Source organism: Melanostigma gelatinosum (genome assembly GCF_949748355.1).
Source record: "Melanostigma gelatinosum genome assembly, chromosome: 15".
Classification (NCBI taxonomy): Eukaryota; Metazoa; Chordata; class Actinopteri; order Perciformes; family Zoarcidae; genus Melanostigma; species Melanostigma gelatinosum.
The window spans coordinates 16,193,332-16,217,609 of record NC_136648.1 but is presented as its reverse complement, the minus strand read 5'-3'; the positions used below and the strand labels follow the sequence as shown (position 1 = coordinate 16,217,609).

The 24,278-nt window shown below is 41.6% G+C and overlaps 1 protein-coding gene across 2 annotated transcripts in view; it reads right to left on the bottom strand.

Annotated features, from left to right (window-relative positions):
- Positions 1–4,816: 4,816 nt before the first annotated feature.
- tnn (tenascin N) overlaps positions 4,817–24,278 on the bottom strand; it is a 32,370-nt gene continuing 12,908 nt past the window's right edge. For both annotated transcript variants that reach the window (XM_079284785.1, XM_079284786.1), the window contains 13 exons: positions 23,577–23,759; positions 22,247–22,336; positions 16,894–17,157; positions 15,321–15,584; positions 14,756–15,019; positions 12,721–12,984; positions 10,194–10,324; positions 9,451–9,589; positions 9,123–9,274; positions 8,539–8,635; positions 8,278–8,442; positions 7,520–7,683; positions 4,817–6,124 (listed from right to left, as the gene is read on the bottom strand). In XM_079284785.1, coding sequence (XP_079140911.1) covers positions 5,975–6,124; positions 7,520–7,683; positions 8,278–8,442; positions 8,539–8,635; positions 9,123–9,274; positions 9,451–9,589; positions 10,194–10,324; positions 12,721–12,984; positions 14,756–15,019; positions 15,321–15,584; positions 16,894–17,157; positions 22,247–22,336; positions 23,577–23,759 — 2,327 coding nt within the window. In that variant the 3' untranslated portion in view covers positions 4,817–5,974. The remainder of the gene's footprint in view (positions 6,125–7,519; positions 7,684–8,277; positions 8,443–8,538; positions 8,636–9,122; positions 9,275–9,450; positions 9,590–10,193; positions 10,325–12,720; positions 12,985–14,755; positions 15,020–15,320; positions 15,585–16,893; positions 17,158–22,246; positions 22,337–23,576; positions 23,760–24,278) is intronic.

The window sequence follows — 24,278 nt, the reverse complement described above, 5'->3', positions numbered from 1 at the left end:
AAAAGCCTCGGTCGGCTGCTGTCGCCCACACTGAAAGGTTTGCCAAGAAGTGACATCATAGACATGCTCAGTCGGAGGTTGGCTGATCATGTCACTGCGGTTTGTACGAGCCAAAGAATTTTTTACATTCATGTTTGCGGACTTTCTATTCATTATTACAGACTGCGACAGGCTGTCGTTAAAGATAATGATGAAATAAGCAGTAGATAAAAGATAGGTACGATTGGGAAATTTCTTGCCAAGAGTCAGACGAGAAGCGTGATACCACTCTCATCACTGTTTGGTAAATATGGTACATCTTGTTTGTTTAACCCATAGAAAAGATATTACATATAATATATATTTTATATATTATATGTTATATATTATATGTTACACATTAAGTGTATATTAAGTATACAAAACTACATCAACTCGATTATAACATAAACAAGCTGTATTTGTGATGTTAAACATTGTCTTGACATCGCTCACTTTGAACAGATTATATTATTTGTATGAGAGGAAGTATGTAAATCAGTTGCAGGCATCAAAAGCTAGGGAATATCAAATATACATGTTGTGTATGTGTTTTGCTTTTCCCCTGTGATCAGAGGGAACGAAGGTGCGGGAGCATTTTGTCATCTGTTTGAACAGCAAATCTGCCGTGCACTGTAGTTTTCTATACGACAGCACCTTTTTTTTTTTGATCCCATCCAATTTTGCATGACATTGTACGTTTAGAATATGTTTTCTTTTTTTTGCGGTGCTGCTGTGATTCTTTCCTTTGAATGATGAGCCTGGCTGGGCTTTGTTTGTAGCTCCGCATGCTTAATTTATCCTGACATAAAGAAAGACAATGACAAAGGACAGCACAACTTGGAAGATGACAGGGAGAGGAATCAAGTTTTTTTTTTAGCTTTGTGGAAACTCATCTTTCTGTTTCAGATGTAAACTGAAGTTAACAGAGCCTTTGAATTTTGACATAAAGTCATTATCTTTGTGTGTGAACATGTCATATACTGTATTGCACAGGCCTCTTCATTCAACGTGGCTGCTCAGACAATGTGCTCCACAAAAATGCAATATTTTTAACAGCCAATGCATTTATTTTCAGCATACGTGAACAAAGCTCTGGGTCATTTTTGCAGATTCTTAACACTGAAATGTGACTGACTATCTAAATGTAAGGGGGGGGAAACAACAACGATGAGCTGTATTTATTTTGTGGCGCATCCACGTACAGCATGACATCTGCCTGAAAACGTTCCTATTAAACCAACATCAACTTTTACTGCAGTGAATTATGGAAAATAACTCGATAAAAGTGGTGACGGAAGGTTCCTAATGTTATAAACTGTGTAAATAAACAAAAACAAAAAAGCGCTGCAGAGGCAATGCAATTAATCAGCACTTCTGCCTCTAGTGATCTTCATGAACATGTCATTTTCATCATCGCTTTGATGACCGTAGCGGAGCAATCTCTGATGCAAGTAATTCACTGTTGCATCTCGCTTTCGATCAGGAGGCGTATCCAACTCCCTGACAAAGCGTTTTTTTATCACTGAAGTGTTTCGCCAATTAGTAAGCTGAACACAACAATCGATGTGCTGACAGCATACTTAACACTTTCAGTTGAGTGGTTCCCAAACAGTGTTTGGTACTCAACCCCTCATGGTTCAGCTGACATCTACTAGTATCCCCATTGACACATTTGTGACTGAAATAGCCACATTCAAGTCACCCAGCCATGCAGCTGTTGTGGCTCTTGACATTTAGGTATTACATAGGCTGCACCCTTGGGCTGCAAAATAAATTGTATTCAATGACAACGTACACCAGTGGAAGAGCGTCACACCCTCGGCCCTGATGTCAAAAACCAACAGTAAATTCTATTTCTACAGATGGCACTTTGCAGCCTGTGCATGCAACTGATTATCTATTATAAATGTACAACCAGCTTCCTCTCCATAGACTAACTAGAACTCACCAGAGAAGAGGACTCTGCAGACAATTTAACAACAATGACAATGACAATAAATTAGAAGTCACTGGTTTAAGAAGCAATAGACACATCAATTGAATAACCTGACACTTCTTATACAATCAACAGTACATCATCAAGGCCAACACAAAGATGTATAATAAAGCAATATGGACAATACAGCCCACAACCACACACATAGGAGAAACTGCAAGTAGCACACACACACACACACACACACAAACACACACACACACACACACACACACACATGCAGACAATGTGTTTGTTCTTGTAGGCTACTCACCTCTCTGTCCCAGTATAGCCAGTCACCACTGTGAACAATTCCCCATTAGCATGTTAGCAAGATGCACCTGTGTGTGTGTGTGTGTGTGTGTGTGTGTCTGCGTGTGTGTGTGTGTGTGTCTGCGTGTGTGTGTGTGTGTGTGAGAGATTCATGCTGCTTTATCGTGCTCACCCGGGGTGCATTAAACCAGTGATTACTTAAGGTAGATACAACTTGTATTATAAACTATGCATAATATTGGTAACCTTAACCCATAATGGCGAGCCCCGCTGTAAACATGCACAACATGTATTTCTTCCAGAGTGTCACCTCTCTCTGTGGAGCTCTCACCTCCTGCAGCCGCACACACACACACACCAGCAGCTTCTTCTCCACTGCAACTGCTGGTTTATCTCCTTCGTTCTGTTCCAGTCTCATACAGTGTATCATGACTTTTTCAAGTCTTTTTAGAGGGCTAAGTACCAGTAAAGGTAGAATTACCTATTTCAAATCATACACAAGTAGTCTACACATAAAACAAACTCATTTGCCGCACTAAAAAGAGAAAATGTAATTTTGTTTGCGTTAAAACGTAAAAAAAGCCTTCCCTGCAATACCGGCAAGGGCCACTAGGAGCTTGAGGAGCTTGACCTGGTTGAGGAACGGTGAGCTTACATAGCAATAAAATGAGCACTTCCAGTTGCCTGGTATCAAAGTCAATGGGTTTTTGAATGCGTTTTTGTTCAGATGCCTCAAATAAGGTCTTTGATTAACACAAGCTTCAGAGATTTTAAAGTGTTGTTCTACAATGTAAAATACCTCAGTAAATACCCCTGTTGCAAATTTTGAAGCTTTTAATTGTCGTAAAAAAATGTTGCGAACAAGAAGCTAAATTAGAATTCATCTTCTGCCATAATCCCAAAAAAACATATTCTTTTTGTCGAGAGAAAAAGAGTGGTGCTAACGCTATCCCTGCACTCTATAAAGTACCCTTTAATGCAAGACTTTGCAGCATTATCTTGGGAGGAGTCGGTGGTATTTTTTATGTTCTCATTTGCTTTTTGACAAACAGAAGTTAACTTCAAAGTCTCTTCTCTTCCTCTCGCTGCTTCTCGTCTATCTGGTTCATACTTCTCTCTTTCCAGTAACAGCTCACACTCCACCCCTTAGAACAAACACTCCCTTGTTACAACATTACCAAGTTCTCTTCTGGAAAAAACACATCATACCGAACCCAAGGTGTAAGTTTTACCGAAGTCACATGGGCAGACAAATGAGAATGCCTGGAAGCACATGCTGCATATGTGACCACACAGCGTAGACACATGGAAAGAAAGAGAGCAGCTCTTTCTCCCCTCTCTGTTTATGCTGCCGCTGAGCAAACAACTTGCCTCGCAGAGCAATGGCAGGAACCAATCTCCTTAAAGTAATTTGCAATCACTGTGGCTGAAAAGGCCTTTTGCATCAATGAGCTTTTGTGAGACATTTCATTTTAAAGTTGAAATGAAATGCCATGCTAAAAATATTTATTATCAAATTTTCCGCTGAGCCCTCTCACACTCCTATTTAATTTAGACGAATAAGCACTCAAAACATTTTCTTTTTACTTCTTCCTTTTGGCTTTTGATGAAGAAACGGCATTCTCGAATTGGTGCAGTGTTTGTTTGAAGAGATCATATCGTATAACTGAATCTTTCTTTGTGTTTAAATGGTGGAATGTGTCGTGAATATGACACATTCTAGCAGCTGTGTGAAATTATGTCTACAGATTATGAGATGCTGGATTGAGAAACGGTTGTGAGACCAGACGGCAAACAGTCACCGGTCCCTGCAAGTACAGTTGCTCAATTCAGTGTGATGAAAGTGTTGCACTGTGGTAACACTGCAGTTCTAGACAGAGAAACTATCGGTGTGTCAGCACTATTGTATTGTAAGGCGTCGTCCATGTTTAATCAGTGATTAGTAATGTCAATTCAAACTGAGCAAACTCCACGTGCTGATGAACGTGTTGACAATTCAGGCAAAAAGCTAAAAAGCTGATTTTGTCAAAGTAGTAATGCAACTTAGCTTTGTGAGGTGACTGAGATGTTTGTCATCAAACTAAGAGCTACTAGCAGCCTGCTGATTGGCATTGTCATTTTGTCAACACTCATAGTCCCCAGGGGATGTATCCCAATTAATTTGGTGATCCCGACTTTTCCTCTAGCACCACCAGGAGGTTGACATTTTCTTCAGAGTGAAATGTCTCGACAACTATCGGATGGATTGCCTTGAAATTTGGGAATTGCAGCCTCACAGAGCTGCAAGCATGTCTGTAGACAGTACGTCTCTTGTGTTACGGTAATATAGCAATACGGTATTCACTGTAAACCCTCTCCCATAGTAAACGTTTAACCTCTGCAAAAAGATAGGCTTCTTGTTTATTCACCTGTTCGTTCAATCTGGAGAAAATTACAATATCTCAATGTAACAAACCCTTTATTGATTTACTTATTGCGTGAATGTGCGGTACGAATATGAATGGGCAGCTATAACGTAACTCTGACAATGCAATTAGTAAAACAAAATAGATTCATATACAGATTTTTTAATTCCTCATTTCTGACCTTGAAAATCCTGATTGAGGATTGTCTGGAATACAAATTCATGGGCCATGAAGGTTTCAAAAGACACTTTAGTAAATGCAAAATGTATGCGGATCAGGGATTTTAGATCAATTCTGGCAGGTCAGCAGAAATGTTGATTGATGTGCTCCGTCCTTGTCTCATAAAACAACAGTTTGTAATAAATGCGTAAAAATGTAATCATGAAATAAAGTCAAAGCAGTATTAATAACCTTTGTCAACTTTCCAGATTGAAAACAAGGGTTTGTTCATTAAGTCCCTGAGGATGGGGCAAACACACGTCATCCTTATTGACGTCTGATGCAGGCGCATCACATTGATTGATATGCGCTGTCGCTATCCTATGAATGTAAAGCAGGAGCAATATGGTCATTCAAGACAGCCGTCCATTGTCGTTCTTTGGCTCGTCCTACACACGCTAATGTGATGTGACAGTCTTTGCGGCAGCGACAACTAAATGTGACACAGCCAGCCGACTTCACGGTCAACAAACTCAGGGCAATAACTCGCCGATCCTTCACACTTGACCTTAAAACAAAACACATTTTTTACATTTATGCTGTTATGACAATACTACCATACACAAGAGAAGTTGCAACTGAAATTCTTCATACAACAAAAAATAAACACATATAATACAAAAACCTTTGTAAAAGTTCAAATGAATGCAGTAATTGAAGAAAAATGACAATTTTCTACTGTTTCCTGATTTATAATGAAGGTTACTACCAGAATCAGTGAAACAGAAGTTTTTAAGAATAACTATTGCATCATAACTGACAAGACTAAATGTTAATAATTAACTTCAGTTCACTTCAAAACAACTCAAAGGCATTTTTCTGTTCATCGCCCTCCCACAACCACCAGGAGTTTCTGATTAATCTCATTGTTTACAAACAGATAATAAGTTACTATTGCGTATTGGCATTTCTCTCCTCGCTCAAACAAGTGTACATATTGGCCAAGAGTTGAGACACACAGAGACATGTAGACCAGTGGGGACATATGTATGTACGTATGTCCAGAAACACCCAAATCTAGCGTGATGGCAGGTTATTGGGACTGGTGACGACTGTTGCAGTTGAAGTGGGAGGTGCTGTATTATTTCTTTTGGAGGTTTATGGTTCTGCTCTTCTCTCTGGCCATCAACGATCGCCTCTTCCTGCTGGACAAGGCTCCCAGGGGTCGGATCTTCATCTCGGTGAAGTCGAGGGACACCAGGTGGCCCTTCCACGGCTCCCAGTTCACTCCCTGACAGCAGCGCAGAAAGAGATCGAAGAGGGAAACGCAAAAGTATGGTGAGAGGGTGATGTCGGAGTGATGAGAGGGAAGGGAGAGGGAGACAAGAAAAGGATGGGAGACATGGTCACAGAAGAGGCAGGCAGCAAATGACAGACAGACGGAATGACAAACACGAATAAACACCAGCCTCTGGCTTCATTTCATGTGAGTACAAACTTGTTTTGACTGTTATTGCATTTTCTTCAGTATCAGACTCCCTGAGACATAATAACTGTTGTTGTTACCCTATCAGCCTGGCAAAAACACTTATGCTTTATAGCTGGTGTGAGAAATGTGTTTTCTTATCACCGCTGATGGATTGAGGCCATTTCTGCTTCATCTCGACATTCCAAAACAAAACAACCAAGAGTGGGTTGGGGGCGGAGTTGTCTTTGATTGCTGACCAGGGAACAGCCTCCCGGTCATCATTCTTTTTTTGGGTTCTTTTTGCAGCATGTTTTGAAAGAACCCCCGAATAACATGATGGCTAGTTGTTTTTGTTGTGCTTCACTCACGCAGTAGACAATTGAGACAGGAGAAGCAGCTAGTTGTGAGTGGCAGTCGTACAACTACTAACTGTTTTTCCTTTAGCGCAAGGAAAAACAAAGAGAAGAAAACAGCAAAAACACCTCCTTGAAACCTCGAACGACTCGAAGGACACTCAATTCAAATTTGATTTTCCACATTGACATGTTGAGCTAAGGCTTGATGTTTGACAGTCTACAGCCGTATCTGTATAAGTGAGTACAAGTCTGTCATCACAGATTACAGTCAGGGCCTGGAGTGAGTGAGTGTGTGTGTGTGTGTGTGTGTGTGTGTGTGTGTGTGTGTGTGTGTGTGTGTGTGTGTGTGTGTGTGTGTGTGTGTGTGTGTGTGTGTAGAGGCACTTATTCATGACTTAGTTAGGAGTTCTTAAATGTGTTTTGATGTCATTTGATCTGTGTGTGTGTGTGCGTGTGCGTGTGTGTGTGTGTGCGTGTGCGTGTGTGTGTGTGTGTGTGTGTGTGTGTGTGCGTGTGTGTGTGTGTGCGTGTGTGTGTGTGTGTGTGTGTGTGCGTGTGCGTGTGTGTGTGTGTGCGTGTTGTTTTAACTATGGATGCTGAATCTCCCGTCTGCACAACAAATCTACTCTTGGTTATGAATAAAGAAACCTTTGTCCTTGACGTTAAACCACCAAAACCTGTTTATGTTTGGAGTATTATTGTGAACATTAGGATTTAATTCACTTATACATTATTTTGTGCATGTTGATCCAAATACCTGCTAGTGACCCACTCTACTAGCTATATTCTTTTTGCATTTTTTACTTTTTGTTCTTTTCAATACACATTGGAAGATCCACAACACTGAATCACTCTCACTCACCAAACTGTGCCTGTTGTCTCCCCACTTTCCGTTGACGTTGGCAAGATGACAGTTTTTGTACCACCAGGCGCCACGGTGGGTCAGGGCACAGTTACCCAGGGCGATGTCATTGTCATTATCAACAGTAGTCCAGGGCCGGCCTTGGTGGTAGGTCATAGCATCACCTGGGATCATCAACAATAATTAACACAAATTGCCTGTCGGCTTTAAACGTTAGAAACTCTACAGAGAACAGTCTGCGTGTACCTTCCTCTATCAACAATATACTCAGATTTTGCTGCTCACTCCTTTTTCTCCCAAGTGCTCCCTGATGGAAAACATTTAATAAAAAGCCAAAAATAGAGCGATGCTGTGTACGTTGTTTCAGAACACTGTGTAATGTTTAGACCCAACGTCCCACTTGCTGTGCGTCTGTATGTTTCTGTCTTCAAAGCCCATTAAAACCCTGCCTTCTTCTTCCCCTTAAAACTGCAGCTTATAACTGACTGAATGTAAGTTTCTCAAACAAATACTAGCACAGACCACCTGCTGTCGGTGTGTATTAGCTTTCTCAGAACCCCACACACTGATGGGTGGGGTGTCTCCTGCTTGAAACCCCAGTATTCCCGCCGGTCTGTCTCATTGCCATCCTTGCCCTCTCTTCTTCTCTGTGACTCTTTCAATTTGAGTTAAGTGTCAGAGAGTATATACATTTGTAGAGTATGCTGTGAATTGTATTGCTGGTAGTTTGGGAAAGATTCTAGGGGTAAAAGGCTCACCTGCTGTTCCACTGTATTTGCCGATAGTGAGTTTGAATTTCTGCTCGACCGGTGCAATCTTAAAGTTGTCGTACACAGCATAGGCTCTCTCAGCACCCAGGCCCAGGTCAAACCTCAGCTCATACTGAGTAGGAGTGTTGGTGAGCTCATATATCTTATCCAGACCTGAGGGAACAGCCAGACAGAGTGAGAGTAAGAAGAAATACTCCATTACTGGTTCATATGCGCATGTTTCCATGTCTGCAGAGAGTCAGTGCTCACCAATCCAGAACTCCTCTGTCATGTTGCCAAACCCGGCTATGTACTGTCTCCAGCGCTTCATAAAGTCAAGTTTGCCAGAGGTACGTCGTTGGAGCACCTGAATGCAGCGAGCACAGGGTGTTCACTCACAGCTGCTACACAAATGTTTCCATGTGGTTACCGTCTCCACCACCAAAATTACAGTCGCAGTCAACTACAATCATTTAACTGGATACTCAAGCCTACTGGGACAATATTTCCATGAAGTTGGGGAACTCAGATTTAAAAAGAATCGTCAAGATCAAAGCGTCAGAGGTCCAGATATCTTGACTTTTAGTCCTTAGCTCAAAAATCACTGGGTCCTACATTACCCATAAGGCAACTCAACAGCATGTGGAAGTCATCAGGATATTTTTTTATACTTCTTTGGCTTTTCATGCCAAGCCAAAGAAGACATTACACAACTTGTTTTAGAGGCTGTGTGAGTCAGTGGAATACCCCTTCAATATTTACTGGTACAAATTCTGCCCACATAATAAACATCACTGTAAATAAAGTTAGTCATTCCTTATTTTGATATGTGCAGTTTCATCAGTGATTCATACCAGCCAGCCGCCTCCATCGGTCTCCATGTCACAGTAAGCCTCAATTGGTTTGGAGCGGTCGTTGTGAATGTAGACGGTGTAGACGCCGCTCTTCTTGTTGCCATTCTTCATGATCTGAACGCAGTCCATGGGGAAGGGGTACAGGATGCCAACTAGGGGAGAGGTGTGACTGTATTATTAATGCTTATTTAAAACTCATGATGTGACGTTACAGCGCTGATTAACATGTCACACAAACTGATAAATGATACAAATAGAAAGGAATCCGAGCAAAGAGCACCATACACAGAAAACAGGAGTGACTCAGCAGACAGTAGTGCACACAGACCTGTTCTGAAGATGGTCTCCACCACCTTGCTCCTCTTGTTTCCTCTGTAGGCAATGATGGTGACGATGTATCTCTTGCCCATCTCCAAACTGGATACAGCAAAATTGCTCTGGCGGGTGCCAAGCTGCATTTCAACCATCTGGATAAAAAAAAAATAATAATTGCAGTTAATCTTACTGAACACATATGACATGGTATTGAGTTTCAATTGCAGACAGACATTAAGCGGGCTCCTAAATCTTTACATAAAATCTTAAAAGAGTGTCAAGTAAAAGATCGATCACCTCATCCATCAATCCAAAAGTAGATTCATTATATGTCTGACCACAAGAGGTCAGCATTTAACAGAGCTTAAATTGAACATGCAGCTTTGCTGTTGCCTCAGCCTCTTTCAAGCAGTGAAGGAACTGTTTTCCAAATGGTATTTGTATGCTTGAAGAGACAAAGACAGGACTTAGTTCAATATCCCCATTAGGCCACATGGATGCTAAAAGGAACTGCAGCTCTGTTTTTACCCAATGCAGAATAAAAAGGTTGTATCATCCTCCTACACAGTCAAATTCAGTTCTCCATACGAGTTCCTTCTAATTAAATGTAATAGGTATACAAAAAATAAGTCCAAATATACTCCGACACAGAATCTGTGTTTACAAATTGTCAGACAAAGAGTGTAATACCTCAGTTGTCGCACATGTGAATATGACTCGGTGTGGAGTCGATCTTTTTTGGGTATAGCTAAGTACCTCCATGTTGCCATCCTCATCTCTGTAGGTGAGCATGTACCCCTCAATGTCAGCAAGAGGAGGAAGCCAGGTCAACAGAGCAGACTCCAGCCTCACATCAGTCGCCTTCAGCTCCTTCGGGGCATCAATGTCTGTTGGAGTGTAAATCAGAGTGGATTACAACACAGGAACATGGAGTATACTGTAAGTTCATTAATACATCTTTACTCAGGTCTGGATTGGGTAAGCAGAGGATTTTTAATGCTATATACTTGAGTTTCTTGAATCTTACAGCTGTTTTAACATTTTTGTGAAATCATCATTTTACCCGAACCTTTCACCTTTTTCTCACACTTAAAATAAGCGTTTCCTAGGACAGACATGACTTTGCAGTGCGGTATTAATCCCTCTTTATTTCCTTTCTCTACTTCAATGACAAGTTCAACATCAATGTATCTAACACTGTAGCTTTTCAGCCTCCCTCCACCTGACACACAACAGCAGAGATTACCACCAGCCTCCTGCCAAGTTACAATTTGCCTGTGCAGATGAACTGGCGGTTATTCCTCTGCCTCGCTTTTGGGAGGTTTGACCTGAAACACAAGCTGAAATAATTTGTCTGACACAAAGATGGCTGCTGTCACCGTGGCAGCTTTAACCTCCCACGGCTCAGGGAATCAGAGGAAGCGTATGTCACCATGACGTACAAAATCAGCTCAAGCTATCTATTATTTATTCAAGTCAAGACTCATTCTTTCAGTCCTCTTCCAGTGTAAATAAAGCTGCTTTCATTCAGGATTCATCCTATTCTCATCTTCACCAACGCTGAACAAATTGAACCGCTTTTCTGGTAATTAAATTGTAGTGGGAGAAAATCGTGTGAACAGTCATACATTTAGTAGAATCAACAGTGGAAACAATGACGCTGAAAAAGTCTGTGGAACACACTGGTGTCGGTTTGAGACCGTTTTAACAGACATATTAATACATCCCAAAATCCCAAATGTAATAACACATGCTTTTATGTGTCCCAGATGATATTGTCTGACACAATGGCATCTGAACCCAGCACCACATTGGTCCGTAGCCACAGACAGTTTCTAATGAGTTACGACGAGACATGGTTATAATCCCAAACTCTGCCATTTGCTGCCTAATTGAAAAAGATCCAGCTTTCACTCAGAGCACTTACAGATCACCTGGCCCACACAATGATACTCCCGTTTGTAACCCGTTCACCAGGTGCTGCCGCTGCTATTTTTACCCCACACTAAGTTGCCAGACATACCCATTGACATGGCCTCGCCGGTGGGATGCATTTCCTGCCAGAGTTTTGGTGCTCCTTGGTAGTTTGCATCAAACTCATTTTGACTTTGTAATAATTGAACAGTTGATTGAATCAAAGATCACAGGTCGTAAGAATTGATGGATTGCTGTTTTGTGTGCACATTAATCACTAGTATCATCATTATTAAATGAATAAATAAAGCAATTTTCAAGTTCACGTTTGCAGGTGTCTAAAAAGAGCATTGTGGTTTAAATGACTGTTTTTGAGACCATCAGCCGGTTTGAAGGTTACATTGACATACTGTATTAAAATGCACAAGTTACTGTACATTTTCCAAAAAGCCCAACAGGTCTCACACATGATGCAACCACCACAGGGAACTCTCTGTCCCGACGATACAACCCAGATGTATTCCCTGAGCTCTACATCACCCTTGACCCCTGTGAATACCAGTACAGTATGTTCAGTGCTGTCCAATCAAACATTACAGAAGTGAAATACAGCCGCAAATGCAGAAATCTACTGACCAATACTATGCTGTTTTTCCAGTATTAATTAACATTTCTTATCAACTCTATAGGGATGAAATCACAGTAGTTCTTGTCCTCTTCATCTAAAAGGCTACAATGTTAACTCACCTTTACATAACTCCTGTTACTGCTTCTGTAGTAACTGATACTAGGACCACATCTAGCAGATCCTGACTGACGGGAAATTATTCTTACCATCATTCTCAGACTTAGGCTGTTTGTTTTTAACAGTAATAGAGCAATGAACTCTTTGTTTGTACAAAGAAATATGGTGAAGAAAGCGCATTGATGTGAAAGCCACATTGATTGCAAATTACTTGAAGTAGATTGGTTCTCTTTTTTCTGAGACAGCTTTGTGCTAAGACCACAGCATTTACTAAAAGGTGCCACCGTGGTGGTGCTTATGGGCGCTATACAGCCTATAAGAAAGATATTTAAAACAATCCAGAATCAAATTTATGAATAGAATGTGTGACTATTTTGTAATTCACGACACTAAACATCTGATTAAGGCCTCTCTTAATAGGAGAAAAATAGCTTTGGATAATTACCATTGGTAAATGTTTCCATATGCAGTTTTTCCTGTATGTATCAATATCTTTAAAAACATAAATCTAGACTGCCAGAAGTGTAAAAAAATGACCTCTTTTAAAGACGTTAACTGACAAATAGTTGACAGAGAGGAGAGCTTCAGCATAACTATAAGACAATCCTGCCTATTCGTATTAACCTGTCTGAGCTTGTGTTGAGATCTTCCTGCTGGCTTTGCTTCCCTTGATGGCCCAGATGTAGACGGTGTAGAGGACACCAGGCCTCAGGCCAGTCAGCCTGTAGGAGGAGCTGTCAGACCCGGCTGGGATCTCCCCACTAGAGCCCTCAGAGGAGCTGTAGGTGAGGACGTAGCCATCAATTTCTGCCTGGACTGGATCCCAAGACACGCTGAAGCTGGACTCTGTTTCATCTCGGGCTAAAAGGTTCGCAGGAGCGTCCAGTTCTAGAGGAAGATGTCAGTTGAGTTGGTTATTATACTACAAAGATGCAAACTACAAGAACTACTGATGCAGACCACAAAATGTAGTGTTTTATTTCTCATCTAAAGGCGAACAAATGAAATCTTCTGGCATGCATTTGATAAAAACATTGGTAATATGATGGTCATTACAAGAAAAATGATGTTTACCTTCATATATTGCATCGTAAAAAAAAGAATATATATATATATATATAGATATACCCTCTATATATATATATATATATATATATATATATATATATATATATATATATATATATATATATATATATATCCTTTCCACTAGCTTTGTCCCAACTCACTGCCCAAATGTAGACAATGTAAAGGACACAAGGACTCAGGCAGTAAGCTTGTAGGAGACATCATGGAATCTCAGAGGTGTCTCTGTGCTTGAGCTCTCATCAGAACTGTAGCTAAGCTTATGTCCATTGAACTTTTGACTCCACTTTGTCTCACGACACACTGATGATGGGCCAAGAGTTTAGTTGAAGCGCTCAGTGCTGCATATGGAGTAACGGTTATAGCAAGAGATAAGAAAACCTGTTAACGGATGAATCCTTGTAGCTCAGCCAAAAATGATGTAAGTTGGGTGCAATACCTGTTCGGCAGATGTTATGGACTGAGCACATTGTGACTATACTTGATTGTGCATCACTCGGAGAAAGAGCATCATAAATCATATCTATCCTGCTGTTCCCTGGAGGACGGAGCCTGGTGCACCTGCATGTTGCAGGGAGGAAAACGAAGATTGGTCAGAACATTTGGCCTTCTGGGTTTGCTGAAAATACCTTGTTTCTCTGCCCACTAATAAATTCAACTCTTAACTCAAAGCCTCCACTTTTCCTCTTTCCATGCATAGGTTCTATACAGAATGGACTCTGTTCAAAATCCCAATCATGCAAGCAGCTGCAAGGAGCCCTGGTTAGAAGGTGCTTGTCTGGTGGTGGACAGCAGGAATGAAGAAGACGAACTGAGGAGGGAGTCCTTCAAGAGTTGTCCTCTTCTGGTAAAAAGTGTCTTTTTCTATTCAGATAATTAGGCAGCTGTTCCAAAAATCCCGGGAAATTTGGATTTCACACACCAGCGAAAACGTAGGACAACAACAACACATTCGGGGAATTGGGTGCCAGTGAAGAGACAGCTGAGCCAAAGAGTCTATCTTCAATCCAACCTTCATCTGTGGTCACAAACGTTGGGTTGTACAGCACATGTAGATAAAATGATCATATTATTGGATAAAAGAGGCTGAGATGAGGTTCCCCAACATGTTGGCTGACGTCAGTCTGAATGACAGAGTGAAGAGTCTCTTTCAAAGTAGCAGGTAGAGGTGTTTTGGTCACTTGGAAATAGTGGCCCTGAGCGCCCTCTTATGCTCCATGCATGAGTGGCTGAGGGGAGACTGCAGGGTAGCTGCCGGACACGCTCGAGGGATTACACCTCTGAGCTGGAGTAAGTTATTGGGGAAAATGGATGTCTGGGCTGCCTTGCATGAGAAGTTGGCAAGCAGATAGATGAAGTGATGGATTTGAAAATGCCTTTAAACAAATAAGCTGATTATTCTTCCATGTGAGAGACACATTTTCCTTTTGGGGTTTACAAGAGACTTGTCAAAATAACTGTAGAAGGTATGATGTATTAAACATAAACATGGCCCCACAAAAGAACATGTGAGGGGCGTATTTAAAGCGAGGCATGGCTTTAATTTGTCGGTTTAACAGAAAAGGGTAGAGACCTGTGTGAGCTTGTGTTGAGATCTTCTGGCTGGCTTTGTTTCCTTTAATGGCCCAGATGTAGACAGTGTAGAAGACCCCAGGCCTCAAACTAGTCAGCCTGTAAGAGGTGCTGTCAGGCCCCACTGGGATCTCCCCACTGGAGCCCTCAGAGGAGCTGTAGGTTAGGATGTAGCCATCTATTTCAGCCTGGACTGGATCCCATGACACGCTGAAGCTGGACTCTGTTTCATCTCGGGCTGAGAGCTTAGCGGGAGCGTCCAGTTCTAGAGGAAGTAGTTAGTAGAGGATATTAATACACTACTGATGCAAACTACAGACCAGTCCGTCAACTTATCCCAAGACCTGGTCTCATGACAGACTGACTATGTCTCACCTTTTAAAGAGCTTTGTGTGCACTAGTTCTAATTTTGAGTTGTGGATTTTGTAATAGACACAATGGTTGAAGCTACATTTAAAAGCCAGGTGTCAGGGAATCATTTAGGAAAGTTTTTAAAAAGTATTTTTCATCAAGCACATAACCCAACATTTTGGCATAAGCTGGTCAGAAAGTGTTAGATTTGAGACCTGTCTCAGCTTGTGTTGAGCTCTTCCTGCTGGCTTTGCTCCCCTTGATGGCCCAAATGGAGACGGTGTAGAGGCCACCGGGCCTCAGGCCAGTCAGCATGTATGAAGTACTGTCAGACCCGACTGGGATTTCCTCACTTGAGCCCTCAGAAGAGCTGTAGGTGAGGACGTAGCCATCGATGTCTGCCCGGGTGTGACCCCAGGACACCCTGAAGCTGGACTCTGTTTCATCTTGGGCCAAGACATTTGTAGGAGCGTCCAGCTCTGTGTGGGGAGTTATGGTTAGTAGAGACTACTAAAGGACATCACGACATCCAGTGCATACATAACAACAAAAACAAACAGCCAATCCAAATCAGTATAATGCGATTCCCTCATAATCTTCAGTCTTTGTGTAAGAGGGTCAAACTTGGATCAATGTGTTTTGGTCCTTTAATCAAAACTTTGTCATCAAGAAGATGAAAATAAAAAAACAATGACTAACCAAAGATTCCCATGTGACAGGTTTCGAATCCAAGTTTGACGTTATATCACATTGTTATACATGCAGGCTTACTATGAGTACACTATGAGCTATGCTAGTTAGATAACATGCAAACTACTACAGCAAACAAAAGATGGTGACAGAACATTGTTGCAGTGCACAGAAATCTGAACCAGTGATGTTTCCTGATACAATGTCAGTGCATCGGCTTTCAGATGAACTTATATCTTATCTCAGCTGCTCCATATCACTCGGATTGTTTGTATTCTCCAAAAACAGGTAAGGAAAGAAATGCCCACTTAAACACTGAAGATATGTATACAGCTACCGGTAATTATTTCACACATCTGTCCCTCATCATTACATAACAATAACAAGAATACAATTAATTGCTCTTTCCCATATTGCTCATATTATCGTTAATTATGATCACAATTGCTAAGATCACCAGCTAGGAAAGTGAGTTTCAAGCCTCTTCAGATATTTGCATCCAAGAACCATCCCGCTGGTTGATGTATGAGTGATGAGTGGGTTATTGGAGCTAACGCGTCTGCTAAAAGTTTTTGGCTTCTAAAGCAATTTGGATGTCCGCCAGTTGGTACTCAAAAGCCTTCTTTTTCAGCCATTTTCTTCAGAGACATGAAGGCAAGCAGACAGCAACAGCTGCTAACCTTCACAACAGCAAAGATGAAGAGACAGGATAACACAGGAGAAGCAAAATTGCTGGCTTTGTTAAAGAAGCAAAATTGGCTCTTCTTTAAGACATTCAGCCCCAGGCTAAACTAAATGGCCTTTAACAGAGGTGCACTGAGTTACATAATGATGCGCTCAAGCTACTCAGTAAAAATTTGTATTACGCAAAGGTAAATTATACCTTTGTGATGTGTTCGAATGTAATCTTGGAAAATTTTGTTTTTGTAGAGAAACTTGAATAAATACAGCAATATAAAAATATATATTAGAGAGGGAATTTTCACCCTCTTTAAACTTAAAAGGTCATTCTTGAAGCTCTTTAATTGTGGACACACACAGAAGACCAAATTCATCGACCACTCCTGTAACGAACCCGGTGTCCCATTCAAAGTTCACCTGTTTCAGCTACTGTTGAACTCTTGGTGCTGACTTTGTTGCCCTTGAAGGTCCAGATGTATACGGTGTGGAGAACTCCAGGCTTCAAGCCAACCAGCCTGTACGAGGTGCTGTCACGTCCTACGGGGATCTCGGTGCTGGAGCCCTCCGCAGAGGTGTAGCTCAACATGCAGCCATCTATTTCTCCCTGGACACGATCCCATGACACTGTTGCAGTGTCCTCTGTTACTTTAGTGGTGATCAGGTTGGTAGGAGCATCCATGTCTGACGAAGATGAGATTAAAGTAGGAATAAGAGACAAGCCGACAAAAAAAATAAGGAGTTCTTGTTCACTTCACTGATCCTTCCCGTCCATTCACATTGATAAGCACAATCTAACAGCACCCAGGGTACAGAAAACAGAAACCAAGTGGTATAACCCTAAGATATTGAACACACTGTCTATCGTTTGAAGGGGTTTCACTCTATATCTGTAAAGGTTTGGTGAGGCTTAGGCGTTAAACCGACTTGCCTTAGGGAAAGATCAGGGCTGTTTTAAGATTACCGAACCGCGAGGTTTGGGTGAAAATGATTACTTAGTCAAGGTAAGGGGACCTTAATCCTCATGGTTACAATGATTATCACGTGGTGAAGGTTCAGGGACGATCGTGATCATGCTCTGAAAAAAACAAAACAACATTGACTGTCATTTTGAAATTGGCAATGAACAGCGGTCTCCCGAGTTGAAGTCTGACATGTTGTTGATCCATCCTCCCTCTGCGGCTCTACAATCACATCACTTGACTTCCTCTTTTGCTCCTGTCATATAACTGCTACGGCCACTAGAAGCTACCAGAGGACTTTGTCACCTGAGCAAAACCGGGATGTGTTATTACCGGTACTTAAATTGCACGGGGCAGGATGAGCATAGTATGTCAATAGTTTGATGTACAGTATGGCTAGAGTGAGTCTGAGTTTAGACTCTCGAACCAAAGGAAGAGCTCTGTGAAGCACTTGAAAAAGGACATGACTCGCCCACAAACCCAACCGATGGTCTGGTCCTCATCACTGAGCTCCACAGGATGAGCTGCAGTGGGACGAGGACATAGCAGCGCAGCAGAGCACAGAGCCTCTGTCTGTAAAGCCAATGGGCTTGAGGAATGACTGGAGACTTATGGGAAACGCAGGCGGAGCAGTTGGTGGTGAATGTGTGTGGATGGGTGTTAGCTTCTGTCGAGGGAATCTCGATGAAAGCGGAGAGAGGGAGGGAGACAGAAAATAAAAAGAGCCACAGAGGCATCGTAAGAGAGACAGAGGAAGTGAAGGGGAATGTAAAAGCAATCATCATTTCGGATTATTCCTCTGTGGCAGCGGCTCGGTGGAGGGTCAGTCTTGTGTCAGTGCGCAGTCTGCGTCATGACAACTGATTGATGATGCATCCAGGAGAAGAAAGGAACCACGCAGCTGTCTAACTCTGTACCCCGTCTTTCTCCTTTTCTCCCGTCGTCACTTTTCTGTCATTGTGGCTGCACTGCTTGACAGTCTGTCCACAGGAGGAATTTATTACAGCTCAATTTTATTCGGGTTGGGTGTTTCCTCCGAGGCCTAAAAATGAGAGGTGAAAAAGTAGTCTAAGTGGCCCTAAGTGAGCGCTACTAAGGGAGCCCAGGAAGCATCACTACGCATACACAATGACACAGCATGGGTATCCATCTAAATACTACACTGAAGACCATGAAGTGACTGTGAGGCCGTTCACACAGACTGTCTACTTTTTACGATTACAAGTAATAATTTCACTGTCTCACACCAGGACTGTGTGAGCATGACTTGACACACAAACCACATGGGCCACCGTAGGATTACTGTCCATCAGCTGCAAAATCTAGGTTTTAGAAAAAAAGGACTTAAAAAAGGTTTTTAGGAAGTTGTGAATCAATGCAGAATCTCAGAAGAATCTTGATTCTTACATGAATAGATTTGGTTTGTAACCATCTGAATGAAGCTTGTATTCAACCATGCCTCGTTGTCCAAATCAAAGGTTTCTCCTCCCTCTTTGGTGTTATTTTGTTTCCCTCTGCAGCTCCTTTGGCTCTTATAGGCAGTACAGCTGCTGTCTTGGCTGTCTGATATATTGTTTTTTTCCAAGCATGGCTACTTTCTAAAGGATCCCTTGCATTTGCTCTGAAGTTACAGTGTGTGATGGATTGAGTTTCTCCAGACGTTCTACCCCACTAGCTGCATCGCGATAGTGGCTACCGGGCTACAGAATACGAGCTGTGGGCTTCAGTCGTTTGGAAAACAGCTTATCCATTACGGCTGGCATGTTCAGCAGAGGCATCGAGCAGAGGACGCACAGTAACAGGCCGTCTTTCATCATGTACAGCCTCACCGTACCGTGGAACCCATACAGTACATCTGCGGATGGAGCCCAGGGAAAGCATGTGTCGATAGGTGCCGTTCTTTTCGACACAATATGTCAGGTGTGACATATGTATTGTTGTGGAGTCCTCTGGCTACCAAAGTCTTCATGTGTTTACTCAACAATCTATTTGGACCGTATGCAGCTCGTAATTCTTCATGACAGGATTGACTTTTTTGCCAAATCTAGAAGCAAAAGTATAACATACGATATGGATGACATGAAATTCTGCTTTTGCCATCATAAATCATCCATCATTATCCATCCACTGTACTAGCAGGCATGCACATTTCACAGTTTTGATAAACCCATTAGACCAACGGATATTTTTGTGTTTTTTAAATGAAGCTCTACTAATGCTGTCAAATCACCAGGAGTTATTAATGTATTATTACTTCTCAAAAAAATTGACCCAAAAAAAGAAACTTTTGAAGATACAGAGCTGTATGTAGAGCTTAAGTATGTATCCATAAATAAGGGAACAGCTTGCAGATATTCCTCCAAATGCCAGACATTAATATAGCTTCGTGGCGCTCACTGTGTGTGAGAGAGAGAGAGAGAGAGAGAGAGACAGACAGACAGACACACAGAGAGAGAGAGAGAGAGAGAGAGAGAGAGAGAGAGAGAGAGAGAGAGAGAGAGAGAGAGAGAGAGAGAGAGAGAGAGAGAGACAGACAGACAGACAGACAGACAGACAGACAGACAGACAGACAGACAGACAGACAGACAGACAGACAGACAGACAGACAGACAGACAGACAGACAGACAGACAGACAGACAGACAGACAGACAGACAGACAGACAGACAGAGAGAAGAGAAGGTGAACTATTGCACGGCATGTTTCTGTAAAAATAATTTCAGCCTACCCAAACCCGCCGGACCCACAGACTGTGGTTAGACTCCTGCGCATCACTACCACACATAGAAAAGCCTTTCCACAGACACACACACACACACATGAACAGGCCAATAGTGCTGTCTCTTTATAGTGTTGTTATCTTCATAAAATGTCCCTTCTCTCATTTTCACTTGTCATATTTCTGGCACCTACTGTACAGAGCTGATGGACACGTCTGAGCGGACAGGGTGCTCCCACTGGGCCACATGAGGTGCTATAGTGTGTCCAGATAACATAAAGACCAAACATTCCTCTCCTCTACCAATGCCAAGTCCATCTGCTTTTAGTTATACAGCCCTTGGTGGTGACTTTATTGAATCTGAATCAGCGGTGCAGCCGTGGTGGGTTGCGTTTATACGATTTATAATCTCTTGGCAGTTTAGTGAATGTGTAACGTCTGCTCCAGAGAGAGAGATCCATTTGACTCTGGTGTGTTTCTAAATGTTGGCTGTCATTGAATCATTTTATTCTGGAACTGATGGCAGTTAAAAGACACCAGATACAGCCACCCACAGAATATCACACACATTTATATACTGTAAATTAATAATATATTATTATGTTCTTCTATTCCTGCTAATTTCTTCCCCTCATTTCTTGCTGTAACCATGGAACCTACGGTCCTCATTTCCTTTATCGCTGTTGCTCTTTTCTACATTTCCTCATTCAGATCCTCTTATCTCTCATTGCATTCTACCACGCCGGCCCAATAAAAACAGCATGGTGGATGAGATAATAGGTGTGTGTGGTCTCTGTTGCACCACACCAGACATCATGAAACCAGCACATCCTCGCTGGAGAGCAGAGCTGGGGCCTATCCTCCTCAATCACCTCTAAGCCTTTTCATGTAACACCTAAAATGAAGGATTGGGGCTACTGGAGTGGAGACAAGCCTGTCTGTCTGGTGCAGATTAGCACATTCCCTCACACACACATGCAATTGCGACACGAGTAGGTGGCACACTCACACTCAGAAAGATTAGCAGTGACAGAGGCCCTTGAGTACCTGACTGGCTGCAGATGAAGAGAGGTGAGTCTTGAAAATACCTAGCGAACGCTGATGACTAAAAACCATTAAATTGGCTGCCTCAGGATCTAAAAAATGAAGAGCCATCAACCCGGAGACTGCTTTTGAACTGAGTGAGCTCCAAGGGTGGATGAGAGCGCAGGTGGGCGGGGAAAAAAAGGACAGGAAATGAAAGACAGAAAAGTTAAAAATAACAAAGCACAAATGAGCAGAATAATGGGAGAAACTGCTGACATGTCATGCCATTGTGGACTATTCCTCAGCAACTTAAATAATAACATTAAAGAGCCTGAATAACACCACCAGCTGTTAAAGTGAAACTGTTAAATAAATTCCTCCTCACGTCCTAAAACCAAATGTTAGACCAAATGCGTCAAACTCAATGCCACACTGGTAAAAACCAACATTACCAGTTGGACTCATAGACCTTCTCGCCGCAACCATCAGGGAGCATCTTGTAGTCGTTACACCATTCATATCACGTTTCCTCTTGGTCAACAGGCTCACCACAGCAATTACGACCTGTCCAGATTAATCGGCTGTAAATTCCAGCCTTACATCATTAACCCATAGTCGTGCTCCTTGCCAGCTGTATTCATTATGCTATTATCGTTGGCCGTCTGTGGAAGGGATTACCAGGTTGTATCATACCGCATCTCACAATTGTGCATGACAGATTGTGTTTTTCCGATTAGGTTCTGCCCATACGTGAATTACTGGTGGCTTTACAAGAGCTAAGAACTGTTATTGATGCTGCATCCAATTCAAAACTAAGTGGAATATGGATGTCCTCGCATTTTCTTTAATGTGTTTGACTCCCACAAGTGGCTGATCTTTCATTTTGAATGTCATCCAATTCAGACATAGTCGATGGTAGCACAAACCCAAGTCTCTGCCATTTCTGCAGCGAGAAAATTTGCGGGAAATTGGTTCCATTTTGTACTTACTGATAACATGCAGAGTTGGCACTGAGTAACACATTCGGTGAAATGGATCATGGAACACGCTTATGTGTTGACACTGACCTGTGGCACCGGTGACAGAGGACGGTTTTCCCTCAGTCGTTCCTTTGATGGCCTGCACTGAGATCTGGTACTCTGTTCCTGGAAAAAGACCTGCACGAAGACACGTTTTTTGATCTTCATTATATTTTTGTTCCACCATTCCACATTTATTTTTCTGACTTTTCTTTCTTTGCGAAATACTCGGGATGCTTTCGTCTCGCCAGTCCTAAAAAGCCATGAAACTATCGGAGAGGGAAACTCACTATTTGGTTAACTTGATCATAACTTGTGTCCACAATGAGGCCATAATCCATGATGAAGCTTCTCAACTAGACATTGCTTAGTTCTAAGGCCTCACAAGTGAAAATAGCAGGGAACCACTGCTATATACTGTGATCTGTGTTATAATGAGATGCAACTTAAATATATGATAAGATATTCCACTATTTTATGCATTTGCATTACATGCTTTTATTTTATTATTTTGTTATAATTATTAAATATATTGATACAATTCAGAGCTGTATTTGCATATACATGCATACTGAGTGTATGTGCAAGAGTATATTGATGTGTTTTACGGAAATAATGATGATGAAATGTAGCAATTTCTAAAGGAAAGTGCTTGGCAATAAAGGCATTTCCCACAAAGTATCAAACAGTCAGAATAGTAACAACTACGAGAGTAAATAAATCTAATTAAAATAAGAATAATAATGTCAACAAAAGGGCAAAATATCAGTTAAGAAAAGCAAGGAGTATAAGTGAGTATTTTGAAATGCATGATCATGTTATGAGAGGTAAATTTGTAAGGAATTTAGGGGCAAAGACAGCAAATGCATGGCCACCCTTCATTTAAAGGCAAGCTCTGGTAACATCCGGTACTAGATACTGGTTAGCCGGCCTCAGAGACTTCAATATAAGGACACAACAATTCATTTTTAATTCAAATAATTTGATGTATTCAAAACCACTTCTTGTATGCAAACGATATATACAAGCTGCAATAATCAGCTGACTACTCGATTAATTGAAAAATAATTGCCTACGTTATTACGTTATTGATATTTGATACAATTATTATTAATGTTATTCATTTTTCATGCAAAATGTCAGGAGATGCTGTTTTCAGCCTTTCAAATATGGAGACTCCTGCTTTCGTCTGTTTTACATCATATTAAAGTGAATTGAATTGACAAAACAAGACTTTTAAAAGACATAACTTTTTGGATGGTTATTTTTCACTATTTTCTGAAACAGAACAAACGATTAATGGAGCAAATTATGGGCAGATTAATATGATATGAAAACAATCATCAGTTGCAGCACTACTGTCTCTTACAACACCTACCAACAATAGTGTGTTTGGTGCGTGCCTCTTGGTTCCTCTGTACGTTCTGCTCCTCCTCCTGTCCTGAAGGGTGAGTGTGTATGAGCCTGAAGTGATCCACTTCAGCCGACGGGTTCTTCCAGTCCACCTGGATAGAGACTCCTGTCTGGCCGAGAACTCGGATACCATCAATAGCGGAGACATCTGGGTAGGACACAAGTGTTGAACAGCAAGGTCTGGGAGGCACTGGGAGTGCAGATCTGACCCTTGAACTTGAAAGCCTTAATTAAAGCTCCTGTAATCACAAGCACCTCCTCTGCTCCAGTCCCACGTCCTTGAGCTAGATGATGAATCCCTTTCACCATGAAATGTGGCCTTCCTGGGAAGGGGGCCTCACAGGAATTCATATTTTTGCGATCAAGAAAATATCATATACCAAACATGATATTATTATAGTAACATGATATAATACCACATACTGTGTATTACATCTTCACTTCAATGTCAGGAAAACTGCACACTGAAGTATGTATGTAAAACAGATAGCAGCACCGAACCCCTCTCAATCATTATTATAGGAATCATGAGGAATGATATAAAATAGTTAAGCATTGTGCATTGCTCATATCACATGATTTGATCAAATTCAGAGTAAATAAAGCAATTGTATTAATGTTTGTCTTTCTCATGTTTCGGCCCAAGTCATTACATAAAAATGTGCAC